At 31.8% G+C, this 18,747-nt stretch overlaps 1 protein-coding gene across 1 annotated transcript; it reads right to left on the bottom strand.

The window, feature by feature from the left end:
* Nucleotides 1-9,387: 9,387 nt before the first annotated feature.
* LOC129900944 (probable pectinesterase/pectinesterase inhibitor 51) lies at nt 9,388-12,336 on the bottom strand. Its single transcript, XM_055976036.1, has 2 exons — nt 11,124-12,336; nt 9,388-10,224 (listed from the first exon to the last, which is right to left on the bottom strand). The coding sequence occupies exons 1-2, from the start codon at nt 12,121-12,123 to the stop codon at nt 9,539-9,541; spliced, it is 1,686 nt and encodes a 561-aa protein (XP_055832011.1). The 5' UTR covers nt 12,124-12,336; the 3' UTR covers nt 9,388-9,538.
* Nucleotides 12,337-18,747: the final 6,411 nt, after the last annotated feature.

The raw sequence follows: 18,747 nt of genomic DNA, 5'->3' as shown, positions 1-18,747 counted from the left end.
ACATAAACAATATTGAAAAAAAGAAAATTGAGTCAACTGAATGTACAATGTGTCCTTATGGAAATTATTTCCCGTAAGTACCCGAGGTTAATGGAATCTATCCTCCCAAAGTAGAACGATCTTATTCACTGGTGTATCGGTACCTAAAATCACAGCTTCAGGAAACCACTCAACAATAGTAAAGTACACTAAAATTTATTTGTGTAGAAGAAGAAGAAGTCCAAAAATTTATTGTTGAAAAATGAGAGGAAATCTTCTATTTATAGACAACAACGGGTGTGAACAAGTGTTTATTGTTCCTTATCGAAAAATGTCACAACCTTTTGGAAAAGTCACAACCCTTCACAAAAATCACAATCTTTCAGAAAAGTCGCAACCCTTCAAAAAAGTCACAACTTTTTTAGAAAAATTACAACTCTTTATAAGTGTTACAACTATTCGTTTTTTATTCACACATTTTTAAAAACCCAACAGTAAGAATGTGTACTTTAACTTGTATGCTTGTAACTTCATGTTATACTGTCAATTTGTATATGTTTTCTTCTTTAATAGTCAACATTGTTGTAAACCTTAGTCATAGTCCCCCCACCCCCCACCCCCCCACACACACCATATTTCATAGTTATGACTGATCTTGTTCTTTTTGTAGTCTAATGGTCGTTGGATGGTGGTGCTATGGTGATTTTTGAGTGGTGAGATGACAATGTAGTAGGTGGATTTTGAAGGGAGGAAGTAGTTGTGTGTGTATATATATATCTTTCATGTATATTCTAATATCTCATAAATATCTATGTATATATGTGTGATCTACAATGATTTGCACGATATATACATGTGACATACAGTGTTGCAATGACATTTTCTAGGCTGCCAAATTGAATTGTTGTAGTGAAAATGTACAACAAATAATGGTGTCGTAGCTGTCTTTGGCAAAATTGTTCTTGGCTACCGTTGCCAAATTGAATTGTTAACTAATCGCAGGCGCTTTATTATTTTTTTGCGATGACATAAGCCAATTTTTCCACCAAAGTTTTGTTAGCTATAATTTGTGTTCAATCATAATATTATGATTTTTAGAAAGAAAATTCTCATCATATCATTGGCAATGTAATAGAAGAACTTGAAACTTTTGAAAAGAATAAGAAAAGATTAAAGGGTGTGTTTGGTGCCGATTTTTTCATATTCGATTGATCAATTTGTTTTAAATACATTTTCACTAAAAAAATAAGTTTCTTAAATTTGAGAAAAATGGTTTCCCTCGTGGAAATAGAGAAAACAAGTTTCATAATTGACATTGCACACTGATTATGCGATTTTCCATTCTCCAACACACCTTATTTTCATCCTTACTCATATTGCCCCCATTCCCACCAGCCACCACCTCACATTATATATACAAATATTTTTTAGAATATTATATTTCACTCACGTACAAAACATAAAAATAAATAATAAAAAAGACTGATCTATTTATATATTTTTTGAAGAAATATTTTCCTTCGTACTAATGTATTCATAACTTAGTATTGTGAAAACAAATGTCTACTCTAAAGTTTGTCTATGAGGATAAGATAGAAAAAAAGTTAAGATAAGAAGTAATCCAATGTACTTTGTACCATCAAAGGATGTGGTACAGTGGATTGAGTTGTTCCTTCCGCATAGTGGTGGAGTCAGGATTTTCAATAAGGGATTCAAAATTTGAAGAAGTAGACACATAAACTAACCGAAGGAGATTCGACATCTACTATTTATACATAAAAATTATTTTAACCACGTATAAATAGTATAGTTTTTTACTGAAGGGGTTCGGATGAACCCTCTAGCCACCATGTGGCTCCGCCTCTGCTCCCACAATTAGAGGTTTCAGGTTTGTTCCCTGGATATGAAAAAAATCTTGGTAGGGAACGTTTTCCTCCGAATGGAGCCCTACATGATACGAATTCAGAATAGTCAGACTCCAATATAAATATTAAACGTAGAAAAAACCCAAAAAAACAATGTATTTTGTAGTGGAAGCAAAGCAAACTTTCCCAACGCATGCGATATTGTTCTTTTTCCCTGGCTTTTTCTTGACCGGATTTACAAGCCAAACTTAGCTTTCTCCTTTCTATGGTTTACCATTTTTAGATAATATTGATTGTCAAATTTCTTATATTATTTGTCATATCTTATTTTTTTTAATAAGAATAATTATATAAATAATAATAACCTTAATTATTACAAAGCTTCATTTTCTTAGATATATAATTATAGGGTCTACATGGATCGGGTTGGTTTGAATTTTTCAAGTATCAAATCAAATTATATGCATTGAGTTTTTAAATCTATAAACCAAACCAATAAAACTCAGGTTTTTCAACCTAGTTTTTTTTTTGGATTTCTCAATTTTTCAATTTTTTTCGAAATTTTTCGGTAAAGTATTGATGCAAACATATAATTATTTAACTTCTTTTCTGGAAAAAATGAGTATTATGTCATTTTTTATTTATTTATTTATTAAGGTGTAAATTCATGATAAATAAATATCGATATGCATGGCCATTTTTTATTTTTTTAACCTTTTTTTTTTGCACCTTTCAAAAAAATAACCTTTTTGTTACCTTTTAAAAAAAAAATCTTTTCTGATTGTTTCACTTCTTTTGTGGGATTCATGATAGGCAAATAAAATTGATATCTATAAATTACATAATTGTTTATATTTTTTTTTCCCTTTTTATTTTATTTTTCCTTTTCTAATTATTTCACTTTTTTTGTGGGAATGCATGATAGGCAAATAAAATTGATATCTATACATTGCATAATTGTTTATATAATATCGATATACAATTATACATCATTTATACAATGTCAATACATTACAGATATATTTATACAATATTGATATATTAAATATACACTATATAACTATTTATACATCATATATATTTTGTTTACATACTATTTATACAACATCGATACACGTTTATACACCATTTATACAATACCGGTAGATTACATATACACTACATAACTCCTTATAAAACATTGATACATTATATATACACTACATAATTATTTATATTTATATACTTATTTTTTCACCATTTATACAATATTAATATATGAAAAAAAAGTGAAAAAAAATAAAAAACACAGGAAAAAAATGAAACAAAATATTTTTTTAAAAAAAATAATGAGGAAGCAACAATGGACTAACGACCTTGGATCGAACTCTGTATATAAATGAAATTTCCCCTTAAATTTTCTTGAAAAATTGGCATAGCATGACAACCTATGGAATTAATTAACAATAAATAGCCCATTTTAAATTTTTTAGCAAAAAAAGATTTTTTTATATTTATTTGGCATTAAATAGCCACATTTCTTTATCTTGAAAACTGATTCTTTTTTCTGATTTTTTCTCTCTATTTCCTAGCACGTTTACTTTTATTGTTTCTTTTTTCTCTCTCTCCTTATAATTTGTCAACCATATTTGCCATTATCACTCAAACTATTTGCACAAAAATAGGGCAAATGTTATTTTATATAAAAATATATTCACAGTATTTTTCAGCTTCCCTTATTTTTCTCCTTCTTTCAAATTTTAGATTTCTATCTTTTTCTCAAAAATATCTCAATTAGAGATCAAACACAACAGTAACACTTCATAATAAGTAACTCAAATCACATCAAATCTTTTTTTATATTGATTGTCTGCGTTATTTTTAAAAAAGTTGAGGATTTTTACATTCTTTATCTTGTAGTTGGATGCAAGGTTGTTTTTTTTTTTTTTTTTTTTTTACAATTTTTCATGTTTTCTATTATAATTTTGCAGCGTTTTCTTCTCCCAAAAATTGTAAGGTTCTATGATTTTTGTTCTAAATTTCTCTACCCATAAATCTATTCTCAAAAGAAAAAATATGTTACACTTGGTAAAATTACCAAAATACCCCTAGATGAGAGATTGCTCGTTTAACGGATCTTTCTTAACTTTTTGGTCAATCTGAGGCTGGAATATTGATCTAGGTGAAATAATATGTGAAAAAATGATCTTGGTTGAATTTTAGGCCAACTGGATCAAAAGATAAAAAAATTTGGAGTGAAGTGACGAAAACAGAGAAGTGGGCGACCGCGGACCTGCTGCGGATTGGACTTAATTCTATCCTAGTTATTTTCTACGGAATTAGAATTCGATCAAAAAAATTCAAAAAAAAATTGCACTATAAGGGAACCAGTCCGCGTCGCGGACCTAGTCCCCCACAAGTCAATTTTTCTGTCGTTTTTATTCTTAAGAAGGGGCATTCCGATCTTTTTCCCACCCCTCCTATACTTACCTCACGACTGATATAGGTCATTTTCTACCTTAAAAGAGCTCCTAAATGTATTCCTAAGTCTTTTACGCTAATTTAACTTAAGAGCTAGGGCTAAGGAGTGGAGAAGAGGCTAGGGTTTAAAAGATTCAAGCAATATCTTGCAAGATTGATTGTCCTGTCTTCATCCCAAGTATGTATTTGATCATCTTGATGAGTTAAGTCTTCCGCTGATAGAGAGTTGATTGAATGATTGTATGAACAGGCCAAGTGATTCGCTTGGGGACAAGCAATAGTCTCTAAGTGTCAGTCACGCCTTGGGTACCCTTCCGGAGCTTGACAAAATATGTACAAAGTGATGAAGATTGCAACGACAATATGAAATTCTTAGAGGAAATGGTGAACTAAAAAGGCGATGAGTTTGAAAATCATCAATTATGGATATGGATAATTATTTTAATTTAAAAAAATTTCACCTATAATATCGATTTCAATATATGTAAACTTACTTCGGTATTCAAGTCGAAGAAAAGTTTGATTCTTATTTAATGTAAAACATGAATATATTCATATACATTGAGACAAAACTCTATAACAATCTATGTATACATCTTAAAATTGAATATATACACATTAGATATTATGTATACGCAGTTGAAAGTATGTATACAAATCTGATTATATGTATCAAAATATTTTAATATATCTATACACATCAATAGCTGCAAAAATATACTTATGTTTACTAATAATGTATACAAACAAAATATAAACAATGTATATAATGCAAACGTATACTTGATTAAACGTATACTCGATCAAATGTATTCATTTGAATACATACTTATTTCAACGTTCATCACATATTAAATGTAGATATAAGCATATATTGGATGCTTTGGATTTTATTTTTTTTGAAAAAATATCGCGTTGTAATTGATCTCTAATGGAGATATTTAAGAGAAGAAGATAGAAATCCTAAAACTTGAAAGTCCCGAGGAAAAAAGGAAAGAGAGGGAGTTGAAAGTGAAAGAATTTGCTAATTATAAGGAAAGAATAATTCTAAATAAACATTTTACTAGTTTTAAGGAGAAATGGTTGGAAGTTAGAAGAGAGAAATGGTACTAAATATTTTTTATATTTTAAAAAAAAAAATTGAAGAGAGAGATGAATGTGAATAGGAATTTCCTTCCCTATTTTTGTGCAGAATACAACGTATGGTTATTAAATGCCAATTCCTTTTAGGCTTTTATTTTGCTAAATATTTATTTGACTAAAACATGCCAATTTAATCTAGGAATTGTATATATGTATCAATTCCTCAATTTTCTTTGGATAGATTGAAAAGTGGCCCAAGATATGACCACTTATGTGTAGTTGGTTTTTAGGTCTTATCGGAATTGCCCCAAAGACCACGTAGCGGAATCAACGAGACATTCAAATTAGAAACTATGCACATTTACTTACTGAATGTTAATAAAAGAAGTGTAATTTATTTAAATTTTATAGTGTTAAAAGTTAATTATATTATTTTTTTAATTTTTTTAAATTATAAAAATTCTTTAAAATTTATGAATTTGGGATATTGGACTTCTGAATACATCAGTAGACATCCGGATACATAGGGGAGACATTAGGGGTGTACATGAATCGGGTTGGTTCGGATTTTTTACAAACCAAACCAAACCATTTATGTCGGGTTATTAAATTTATAAACCAAACCAAATCAATAAACGTCGGGTTTTTCGATATCAATTTTTCTCGGGTTTTTCGGGTTTTTTTGGGTTTCTCGGATTTTTCATAGTATCTAATAAAAAGAACAGAGCAGTGCTTCTTAAAAAGAGTTCTAGTACCAAATATCAATATATAAGATGGAGGCATAACATTGTTTGAAGTTTTAACTTTATAATATAACTTTATAAGATGGTTTTTTTTTGTATATTATTTAGATAGGCTTCTCAAGTCCAAATCTAAATGTAAGAAAGAAAATAAAAATTATGAAAAAATTTTAAAAAATATTTATAAATTATATTTTAATAAATATTTTTATGTATAACATAATTTAAAAATAGTATATCTATGATCGGGTCGATTTGGGTTCGGTTTGACTTTTTTAGTTAAAACCAAACCAACCCTATAATGGTCGGATTTTTTTTCCAAACACCAAACCAAATCAAACCAAACCACTAGTCGGGTTTTTTTTCCGGTTTGATTCGGTTTATCGGTTTGGTGCGGTTTATCGGTTTGCCCTGTACAGCCCTAGGAGACATATATCCTAGAGAGGAGGAATGTATCAGAGAAGAGATAGAGATTTATCAGAGAAGGGATAGGACATTCGGATACACAGGGGAGAAATATATCCGAGAGGGGGATAGGAATATGTCAGCGAGTGATATATCTAAGAGGGGATTTTTGAATTTTTTTAAATGGTCAAAAAATTTAGAAATTATGGTAAAGTAAGACATGTATTTAGCAAATAAAATAATTATTTATATCTAATTATTACAGGTTATTTAAATATTAAAAAATAAATAATACTTAATAAAAATAGTAAAATAAATATAAAATAATATTTTTTCTTTTTTAAAATAAATAAATAAATAAAATAAATATTTATTTTTAATATAATAAACAAATAAAAATTGGAACATGTGAATTATTAGGGCCATTTCTGCTGTATTATCCGGCTCTCTCGAGTCTCACACACACTTATCAGGAAAAAAAAAGGGGTAATTTGCACTTTTCGTCCCTATTTATTATGTTGGTTATTAATTCATGAACTTCGTAACAAATAATATTTTTAATGGGAGATAAATTTATATTTTCATGTCATAATATTATACTAGCTAATTCGAATATGCCTTCAATTTCTAAAGTATAAATTTGATTGTCTAAAAAAAATAATTTAAAATCAATCTTTTAGGAAAGCAAAACATGTAATTTTATGAAAACATAGAAATTCATTAACCTTTTTTTTTCCCACAGGTTTCCATACCTATTTTACTCTATAATTAATTTGAATTTACATAAGAAAAAATTCACATGCGAGTAATAATTTTTTTTATAAAATCGACTTTATTCTGAAAACAATCTTTGATAAAATAATGGAAGACTTCTTACACCCCCACCATAATCTTTTGTGACACACAAATTCATTAACCCAAAGGAACAAAAAGAATGCGTACACTCGTGGCCTTTTAAGTTGAGTGATTACATACACTAAAAAACAAAGTTCACTAAAAATATTATTAAAAAAAAAAAGCATTAGAGAGTTGTTAAATTGAGAAGAAAAAAGGTATCATGTAATTAAACTGCGATACCAAACGGACACCAGAAAATAGTTGACAACTCTAATCTTGAATTTCTAAAGTGGTAATTATATTTTAAATTAAAAATAACAATTAAAATAGAACGGAGAAAATATTATATTATAAACTTGGGATATATTGTACACTTGTGACAACATGATTTGGTATAATCTTCTCTTTCTTTCCCCCCTTATTGTACACTTATTAGGGAATGGCTCACCGCTCAAGCACTTTTTCTTCTTTAATACTCCTCGGACCATTTTTATTTGTTCGATATTAAAATTAAATGTTCACTTTTTAATATGTCTAATTTAAAAATCAAAAAATAATTTATTATTTTATATCTATCTTATTCTTATTATCAAGTACTAACTGTTTTAAATTTATTTTCCGATAAGTAGATAATATGTAATAATTAAGAGTGATATAATAAAATTATTATTTTATTTATTGTTTTCAAGGGTCTATTGGAAACCACTTCTTTACCTCCCAAGCTAAAAATCTTCGTACAACTTATTTTTTCAGAACGGTATATTTTATTTATAAAATTATACTAATTATATTATTAAGAAATGTGTCAAGTCAAACTGAGAGAGTACTCACAATGTAAAAGTTTAGTAGTCTAGTTGTATGTTTTGATGAGGAGAAGTCAATGACTATGGGCTCTAGCTCATTATTGCCTTCACAAAACTTTCAACTCTTCAACAACTTAGAATAAAATGCAACTCTTATGTTATATGTCACATGTCTAGTATAGTAGTACAAGTAATTGAAATACCAGACATATGGTAACAACTTATTCACCAATAATCCATGGTAGCTCATCAAACTATAAATCATTGAAAAATGTTTTAACAACCTAAGCCCCTTATGTCAATAACTACCCCAAGAGTGGCTTTTATACTTTTAGAGGTTGTTTGGTACTATTAATTATGCTAAAATTAGTTTTACAGAGTCGCATAAAAATTATTTTTTATCATGTGTTTGATTTACTATATTAGAAATTGGATATAAAATGTATAATGTAAATTCGCGTTTGGTTTAAGCCTATTAAAACTGATTTACAGTTCTACCTTTGAACTTTTGTAGGCTTTTCTATTTCATTTAACCGGAAGATCAAAGTTGCAAGCCTTTTATTTTTTCCTTTTCTCATATTTCATGTCCATTTGTTTAACATAAAAAAAAAAAAAAAAAAGCTTTTAAGGTTTGGAATGTCACAATTTTAAAAGCTACTTATTCTCACAAGACCATCACTTGTAATTAAATAAAGGGAAAATTATCGGGTATACTTCTCAAGCTATGTAATTTGGAACTGATATGTTTTTTATTAAAAAAATGGCGGACAAATGTCTTCACCGTCTAACAAATGACATATATTTTCTCTTTTCGTATATAGATTAATGTTTACTAAATTCAAAAAAAAAAAGTCATTTTTCTTGGTTTTTAATTAGGAAATTGCCACGTGGCTTTAAAAATAATTCCACTCTGTTTTTACCCTTCCAAATCCGATCTAGACCCGACCCAACTGGAAAAGAAACTCAACTCCTCTTTTATTCCCTTCAGATACTGCAAACTGACACAGACCGATGACTGAATTAGAACGCCACAAAGAACTCAAAATGATCTATCAAAAGTGGTGTGAAAAGTGCAACCCTGATTTTTTTTTTCCTATACGGCATACCAAAGGACTATAGTCCAAGTGCATACAAACTGACACAAACACATCATTTAGAAAAACGAAGAAAAGAAGGCAAGAACCATATATCAAGAAACATGAGAGACATTTGAACTGATATGAAACTTTTGGTAAGATATATCTCACATTGTAAGAAGTTTCAAAATTTTCCCACAATTTGGTACAAATGGTTGATGATTAGCAATCACATTTGAGGATATTGAGCTTGACTTACTAGATATACATTAAACATTACTATAAGTTAATCAAGAAGAAGTAGAAATCCACTGATCTCCTTGAATGAAATTTTGTATAGAGTATGAGTTAACATGTTCAGCAGGGATTTGGCTACTCCATGACACTCGTCCTGCTGTATTAGCTCCCGCACCAGTATTTCTATATTCTCCGTAGTAAAGAGTCTTCAACGCGAAATCACCGCTCCAAGGCAACCATCCATTAGCCGAAATAAGAGCCTCTAAAGTACAATCTAGAAAGACGGTCCGAGAATACTCCTTCCATGGCCTTCCCAGAAAATTTTTGTGCACCTTGGGCTTATTGTAGTACAAGGCCATATATTTGTCGGTTCCATTGATCAAACAATTTTGGAAGACGAAACCAGTCGATTGTGCAGGGTCTATCCTGCCATGAGCAGCCACAGCATTCGTCTCTCCCTTTTCAGGAGAGAGTTGTCGAGGTGCGACTAGGATGTCACATTCTTGGAAGAAAGAAGCTGAGTTCCCAAAAATGAAATCTACATTGCCTTGGATACGGCAGGACTTATAGTATTGGCGCAAAGCATGGGCGTACAGGGTGTCTTGATTACCAATGAATTCACAGTTCTCTACAATCGAAAGATCACTATCGGATCGGAATGCTACGGCTTGGTGAGCATCCGGACCTGCTGTGTTTTGGAAGGTGATACCACTGGCCATGAATCCATCACCAACAACACCTGTTTTGGAAAAACTAAAACATTAGAACAGCTCAAAACTACAAAAAATAAGTATGTCTTTAGCAGCAAATGGTATATCTGCAGATTTTACATCACTCCAGTTTTCCTTTTCACTACACTCCAATTTCAAGTAGCTTCAACAATAACATGAGTCCTAATTAGCCAAAGGGTCACACCAAATACAAAGATTTTGCACTTCTGGCAGACCCCTGTGATCAAGATACAGATATAGGCTCCTCCGGAACCATTGCTTTGGACTCCATCCATAAATACGCACACCACAAAGTTTATGCTTGTATGTATTGATCAGATCTAACTTTGCGTTTGCTATGGAGCAAGGGCTAAATCTTTTCCCTTTTCATACTAACCACATAAAGTAAATGCAAATTAAAAAATAACGCAAAAAATCGTTTGACGGGTATTTCACAAATCCATTTCAAAACATGTGAGCTTTAAATGCAGACACAACAAAACAATAACAGGGAGCAGATAAATTAGGTTCTTAGAATTGACAACTTAAATACAATTATCATACAAGATAAAGTTAACCGATAAGAGTCTCACAATTACTAACTTTTGCTCCAAAAGAGCACAGGGGAACAAAATTGAACGTCCTTAAAACAACAATCCACAAATGGAGTCTGGGAGAGCGGTGTCAGGTGTGTACACAGACCTTACATTTACTTTGAGAAGTTAGACAAGTAAAACAAATAAATACAGTAGTAAAGAAGCCATTATCAACAACATATAATATGCTAAATGAAGTAAAGGAAACATAGGTAATGATAAAATCAATAGGACAGTAATAAACTATTTTTACTCAAATAACAAAAGTATTAAAAATTCGAATTCAATTAAATTAACTTCAGCACTGCATTATGATCCAAAAAATCACTTACCAACAGTTGCAGTCTCATAAGTTGTGACACCCAAAAGACCAACATTCAACGAACCCGTAATGACAGTTTTGCCCATTCCATCACCCAAAAATATCACATTCTTCTTCTCCAATGGCACCCGAACTTTCTCCTCATACAACCCGGCTTTGATCCATATCACAAACTTCCGGGATTGCTGGTTTTCCGGCGCAGCATTCACCGCCTCCTGCACCGTCTTATAGTCACATCCTCCTTCCTTACACACAGTCACATCGGGTTTCAATCCGGAAGGTACCCCACCCTGTACCAGACCTGACCCGCCTGAACCTTCCCAGAACCCGTCTCGTTCTGTCTTGGGTACGGTCCATGACTCGGTATTCTTCCCGTAAACGTCGTAGTTCACCAGCATCCCTAATGCGTTGCTGCTGTACCCGATCAAGGAGTTGATAAACGACATCGTTTTGGATACCTGTGAGGTACCATTAACGTACTTCAAAGCGGACCAGCAGTCGTATTGGTACACCATCACGGAGCTCATCCATGCACGAGCGTCCTTGATCTGGCCATGTGTCAGTGCCTGACCCGTTAACCCGGCCCGATAATCGGCATACCCGAGCACCTCCATACACACCTTCCCTGCGTCCGTACGGTTCTGATTCGTCCCTGAGGACGCATCTATGATTGCCTGCACCATCTCTTTCGCCTTGTCGTTGTTCTGCGACGAGACTTTAACGGCTGATTGGATGATTAACAGCGTCGTCAGTTCAGATGGTAAGTTGCCGGAATCCGTCAATACAGACTCACATATCGGTGGGTCCCGGGATGCCTTGCAAGCCCCTTGGATCTGAAGTGCAATTGACGGCGCCGAGGATGAAACCGGCGAGTGATGACGAGCAGCGGAGGAAATTGAGAAGAAAAGAATTAGGGAGAAGACTGTGAGTGTGAAAAAGGAAGCCATTGATATGAAAAGAAGCTTAAACTTTCTAAATATTGTGGGTTTTGCAGGTTTTCTGATGTGCATTGTGGGTACCGTTTTATACAAATTTGTGGCTGTAAATAATCTCAAAAAAATCTGTAGAATTTGAAAAAGAGAATTCAATTACAGCGTGAAAAAAGGAAATAAAAAAGAATGGGGTTTGGTGAATGATGACGAAACATAGTGTTCACGGGACTGGACAGTGAATAGTGATAGCAATGGGGAAGAAAAAGAAAAAAAAAAGAGCACAGTGGGGGAAAAAGCACTTTGATTTGATAGTGGTGGTATCAGTTAATTGTATTAGGGATCTACCAAAATGAGATTTTTTTTTCTAATATATTTTTTAACTTTGGTGTACACGCACTTAAATTTATTAAAAAATTAAAATAAATAGATAATGCGTCTAAATTACCACATGGGATGTCAATTAGGATACGTATGTTCACTTGTTCAATTCGATACAATTTAACATCTTATTTGGATGATTGTAACTTGTTGTATTATATTATTAGTTTTGTTAGGACAAACATAGTGAATGTTCGACTTTCACCCACTAAATGGCAAATTGTTATTTCTTTCTTACCTATCATCTGATTTTTTTGGCTATAAATAGCCTTGGAAATTAGAGAATGAATACACAACTACGCAATTCTCTTCCTTTCTTTTATTATCTCTATTTCTTATTAAATTACTAAGTTAGTTTATTTTATAGCATGTTATCAGCACAAGTCTCCATCACTTTGAGCTATTTAAAAAAGGTAATAAAAGGGTACGAATTTTATTTTCTTAAATTATCGAATATCTCTAAACTTGAATTTGTTGCTCTTGATATATCTGGAAAAGGCTACTCAGCATAGGCACTAGATGCCGAAATACACCTAGAATCGATGATTTTGGAAGACACCATCAAAGATGACAATATGACATATAGTCAAGATTGTGCTAAAGTCATGATATTTCTCCGCCACCATATTGATGAGGGGTTAAAATTACAGTACTTCATATTAAAAGACTTCTTTAAACTGTGGAAGATTCTAAAAGAAAGATATGACCACATGAAGTTGGTTATCCTTCCACAGGCACGTCATGATTGGCTTAATCTGAGATTAATGGATTTTAAAAATATAACTGAATATAATTCTTCCTTGTTTAAAATTATAGCACAGTTAAATTTATGCGGAGAATAAATCACTGAACAAGATAAATTTAAAAAAACATACTCCACATTTTCACCCGCGAATATACTCCTGCAGCAATATCGCGAAAAGAGTTTTAAAAAATATTCAGAATTATTTTCTCACCTTCTTATTGTTGAACACCATAACGAACTGTTAATGAAAAATCATGATACTCGGCCTTGTTATTTTTTTATTTTTGATCCATTCTGCAGGAATCAATAGAAAAGGCAAATCCCTTATGATACATCAGATCCGGCTCGATTATTGATAGAGTGAATAGCTCTGTCATTTCTTGAAATCTCTCTTCTGATGCAAAATCGTAGTATAACATGTATCCTCCCGTGTTCCGATCATGGAATAGATGAAATAAATCAAAAAATAGATTTTTGTTCAAGAATGAAATCTTATTGGAACTGTTCGTATCCAGTTCATCCTTCGGAACCATATCACATCCCGGATCTGATGAAATAGGATGAATTGAGATGGTACCCATAGTAACAACAACGAATGTGCTAAACTATTAGCAGGAGTAGAAACCATGACAGTTAAGAAATTGCAGCCTTCCAAATAAGAATTGGTCAATCCATGATATACCATGAAGTTACAAAGGTTGTACCTGTAAACCAACCCCCTACAGCGAAATAGGCACAAGGAAAGAGCAATAGACTGGACCAGCCTACAAAAATGAAGCGGTCCCTCTGTAACCACTTATCCATAATATCAAATAAATTATTTTTGTCTTTGGTAAACTTACCAATGGCATTGCCACTCCCTGAAGTGAATTAGACAAATTATAACAAACGAGAAAGAAGTCATGGGCCCAGTCATGGTTGTGATCGTGGTCAAAGAAGAAATTATAATCATGATGCTCGATTGACACCGAAAAATGATCAGCAATATAAAAATAAGAGTGAAAAGCCAGAAGTTATACCAAAGAAAAATTCAGAAAGTATATGTTATAGATGTGAAGGTAATGGGGCACAAGTAATGGACTTTTCGGTCATCAAAACGTATGGTTCAGCTATATCAGACATCCTTGAAGAGGGTAGAAAATAATCAAGAGACAAACTTTATCTCTGAAAATAATATTGAGCCTATGCATCTGAATGTAGCTGATTTCTTCAATTTTCAGAAGAAAATATGAATATTGATAACCCTAATAATATTTAAATAATTTTCTTTTCATTTTGTTTGTACTAAATAATTTGTTTGTATTTTTTTAATTCATGTAAATAAATAAAATTTGTATAATGAGCCATGTATTAATTATAGTATTTACCTTATTTCTTTTTGAAGAAAAATATGGATATACCTCAAATTTTGTTTGGATCAATGATCAATCACGAAGATATTTGTATAATTGATAGTGGAACGACTCATGCAGAAATATTTTTCTTACTTGTTTAGAAAAAAAGCAAATGTTACTACAATTTCTGATAATTCAAAAATTATTGAAGGCTCCGAAAGATCTATGATATGTCTATCTAAGGGAACAAAGATTGTTATAGAAGATACACTATTCTCTTTTAAATTCTCAAGAAACTTGTTAAGTTTTAAAGATATCTGCAGAAATAGATATCATGTTGAGAAAACTAAATGAAATAAATACTAAATACCTTGGTACAATCAAGAGTGTCCCAGGCCAGAAATATGTTTTGAATATTTTTTAACTTTATTGTCCGACCTATATTATGCAAAAATTAGTGCAATTGAAGCACATTTGATCGTAAACCAGAAGTTTACTGATCTAAATACATTTGTGCTATGACATGATTGAATAGGTCATCTTGGATCAATAATAATGAGATAAATTCTTGATAATTCAACTGGACATCCGTTAAAGAACCTGAAGATTCTTATAAATATTGAATTTTCATGTGCTGCTTGTTATCAAGGCAAATTAATTGCTAGACCATCAACCCTGAAGGTTGACATTGAATCTCCTCGCTTTTTAGAGCATATACATGGGTATCTATGTAGACTTATTCATCCATCTAGTGGATTGTTTAGATATTTTATGGTCCTAATAGATGCATTATCAAGATGGTCTCTTATGTGCCTCTTACCATCTAGCAACCTGACGTTTGCGAAGTTGTTGGCACAAATAATAAGATTAAGGGCTCAATCCTCAGATTATCAAATTAAAGTTATTCGTCCTGATAATACTGAAGAATTTACATCACAAGCTTTTGATTATTATTGTTTATCAATTGGGATAAAAATTGAATATCTTATTTCTCATGTTCATACTCAAAATGGCCTTGTAGATTCATTTATTAAGCGCCTACAATTGATAGCAAGACCTCTACTTATGAAAATAAAATGATTACTGCTCGGGGTCATGCTATCTTACATGCAGCAGCACTTGTACGTCTCAGACCGATAAATTATAATAAATATTCTCCATCACAATTAGTATTTGTTCATGAGCCAAATATAGCCTTTCTATGAATTTTTAGTTGTGCGGTATACGTGCTTATAGCACCACCCCAACGTACAAACATGGACCGTCAACGAAGATTAGGCGTATATGTTGGGTTTGACTCACCCTCCATAATTTGCTACCTTAAATCGTTGACAGGAGACTTATTTACTGCTCGATTTGTAGATTGTCGGTTCGATAAAATAATTTTTCCGCAATTAGTGGGAGAGAAAAAGGATCCCGAAAGAGCAATTGCGTGAAAAGTTTCATCACAATCTCATTTTGATCCACGTACCCGCATATGTGAGCAGGAGGTCCAAAAGATCATCAACTTACAAAACATAGCAAATCAAATATCAAATGCATTTACTGAATTAAAATGGATAACTAAGTCACATATCCCCGCAGTGAATGTGTCTATCCAGATTAATGTCCCAAAAGGACCATCTACTAGTATCATAGCTTTTGAATCTCAAACACGCCTGAAGCATGGTAGACTATTGGATTCAATGGATAAAAATCCTAGAAAGAGAAGCGTAAGGAATGATAAATATGATACTACAAACGAACCTCCTGAAGAAGGTCAAGATTTGAGTAATCCTGATATTCCTGAACAAATCAGTGAATCCGAGATTCAAGTGAATGAAGAACTTTCAATAAGTTCTATCGGTGATGAGATAAATTTATATCGATCAAAAATTACGATGGATAATGTATTTGCATATAATATTGCACTTAACCTCATGCAAAATAGTGAATGTTTTGAGTCTAAATCTGTCGAAGAATATCGACGTAGATGTGATTGGCCAAAATAGAAAAAGATAATTCAATCAGAATTAGACTCACTTGCTAAACATGAGATTTTTGGACCTGTAGTACAAATCCCTGAAGGTGTAAAACCAGTTGGCTATAAATGAATTTTTGTGCGAAAATGAAATGAGAGAAATAAAATTATAAAATACAAGGTACGTCTTGTTGCACAAAGATTGTCTCAAAGACCCGGGGTCAACTATGAAGAAACATAACCATCTGTTATGGATGGAATAATTTTTTGCTATCTCATCAGTCTAACTGTACATAAAAATCTTGAAATACATATAATGGATGTAGTTATAACTTACATTTATGGTTCACTTGATAATGAAATTTACATGAAAATCTCAAAAGGATTGAAATAGCCTGAAGCATGTACTAAGTCTCGGGAGATATATTCAATCAAATTACAAAAATCATTATATGGTCTAAAATAAATAGGGTGTATGTGGTGTAATCGCTTTAGTGAGTACTTGATAAATAAAGATTATATAAATAGTGTCATTTTCCATCTATTTTTATTAATAAAACAAAATCAGAGTTTGTTATACTCGTCATTTATGTTGATGACATAAATCTCATTGGAACCCCTGAAGAGGTCCAAAAGGCAATTGAATATCTAAAGAAAGAATTTGAGATGAAAGACCTTGGAAAGACAAAACTATGTCTGAGTCTGCAAATTGAACATTTAGCAGACGGGGTCTTTGTCTACCAATCTACCTACACTGAGAAAAATTTAAAACGATTTTACATGGACAAAGCACATCTATTAAGTACTCCAATGGTTGTTTGATCTCCAGAAGATGATGAAGAACTTCTTGGTCCTTAAATACCATATCTTAGTGTTATTGGTGCATTTGTATATCTTACTAACGCAATCAGACCTGGTATAACATTTTCTGTTAATTTGCTGGCAATATATAGTTCATCCCCAATGCGAAGACATTAAAACGGTATCAAACATATTTTACGATACCTAAAAGGTACCATTGATATGTGTTTGTTTTATACTAACAACGGTTGTGCAAACCATATTGGTTATGTAGATGCAGGTTATTTATCAGACCCGCATAAAGCTCGATCTCAAACAGGTTTTTATTTACACATGGAGGAACTGCTATATCATGACAATCTACGAGACAATCTATTGTTACTACTTCTTCAAATCATGCTGAAATAATAGTAATTCATGAAGCAAGTAGAGAATGTGTGTGGTTGAGAACAATGATATAGTTCATCAAAGAAAGATGCGGTCTAAAAAATGATGTCAAAATACCCACAGTTATATTTGAAGATAATATCGCGTGCATAGTTCAATTAAAAGATGACTTCATAAAAGGAGACAGAACGAAACATATTTCACCAAAATTATTCTTCATACATGATCTCTAGAAGAATGGTGATATTGATGTACAACAAGTTCGTTCGAGTGATAATCTTGCAGATTTATTCACAAAGGCATTATCAACATCAACTTTTGAAAAATTAAGATATAAGATTGGAATGCGTCGTCTCCAAAATATCAAATGAAGTTTTTAATCAAGGGGAGTAAAATACGTGCTGCACTCTTTTTCTCTTAATCAAGATTTTGTTCCACTAGATTTTCCTGGTAAGATTTTTAATGAGGCATCACTCAAGGCGTATTACCAAATGTGAATACTCTTTTTCCTTTATTAGACTTTTTTCCACTGTATTTTTTCTAGTAAGGGTTTAATGAGGCACAACATCTATGGGTGTTCAGGATAACTATGTATATTGTTTCTTGTAAAAAAAATTAATGAGGCACATTACAAGTGGATATCCAAGAGGGAGTGTTAGGACAAAACATAGTGGATGTTCCACTTTCACCTACTAAATGAAAAATTGTCATTTCTCTCTTACCTATCATCTGATTTCCTTGGCTATAAATAGCCTTGAAAATCAGAGAATAAATGCACAGCTACGCAATTCTCTTCCTTTCTCTTACTATCTCTCTTTCTTATTAAATTGCTAAGTTAGTTTATTTTATAACAAGTTTAAATATGATGTTTATTTTGATTGTTACTTAAATTTTGTTGTATCGTATCGTATCGTCTAAATTCATTGTTAGGTAACCACGAAAAAATTCATTTTGTGTAACAATCAATTTGGTGTGGTCGTATCGTTATCTTAATAATTTCTTCTCATTTTATCTTTTATTATTTAATAATTCTATTTTATTCTTTATCCTACCTTTTCACAGTAATTTTACTTCAAATCTTACTTTTCTTGTAGGTT

Source organism: Solanum dulcamara, chromosome 1 (genome assembly GCF_947179165.1).
Source record: "Solanum dulcamara chromosome 1, daSolDulc1.2, whole genome shotgun sequence".
NCBI classification, from domain to species: domain Eukaryota; kingdom Viridiplantae; phylum Streptophyta; class Magnoliopsida; order Solanales; family Solanaceae; genus Solanum; species Solanum dulcamara.
Note: the sequence above shows the minus strand (reverse complement) of the source record. Positions and strands in the feature narration are given on the sequence as shown.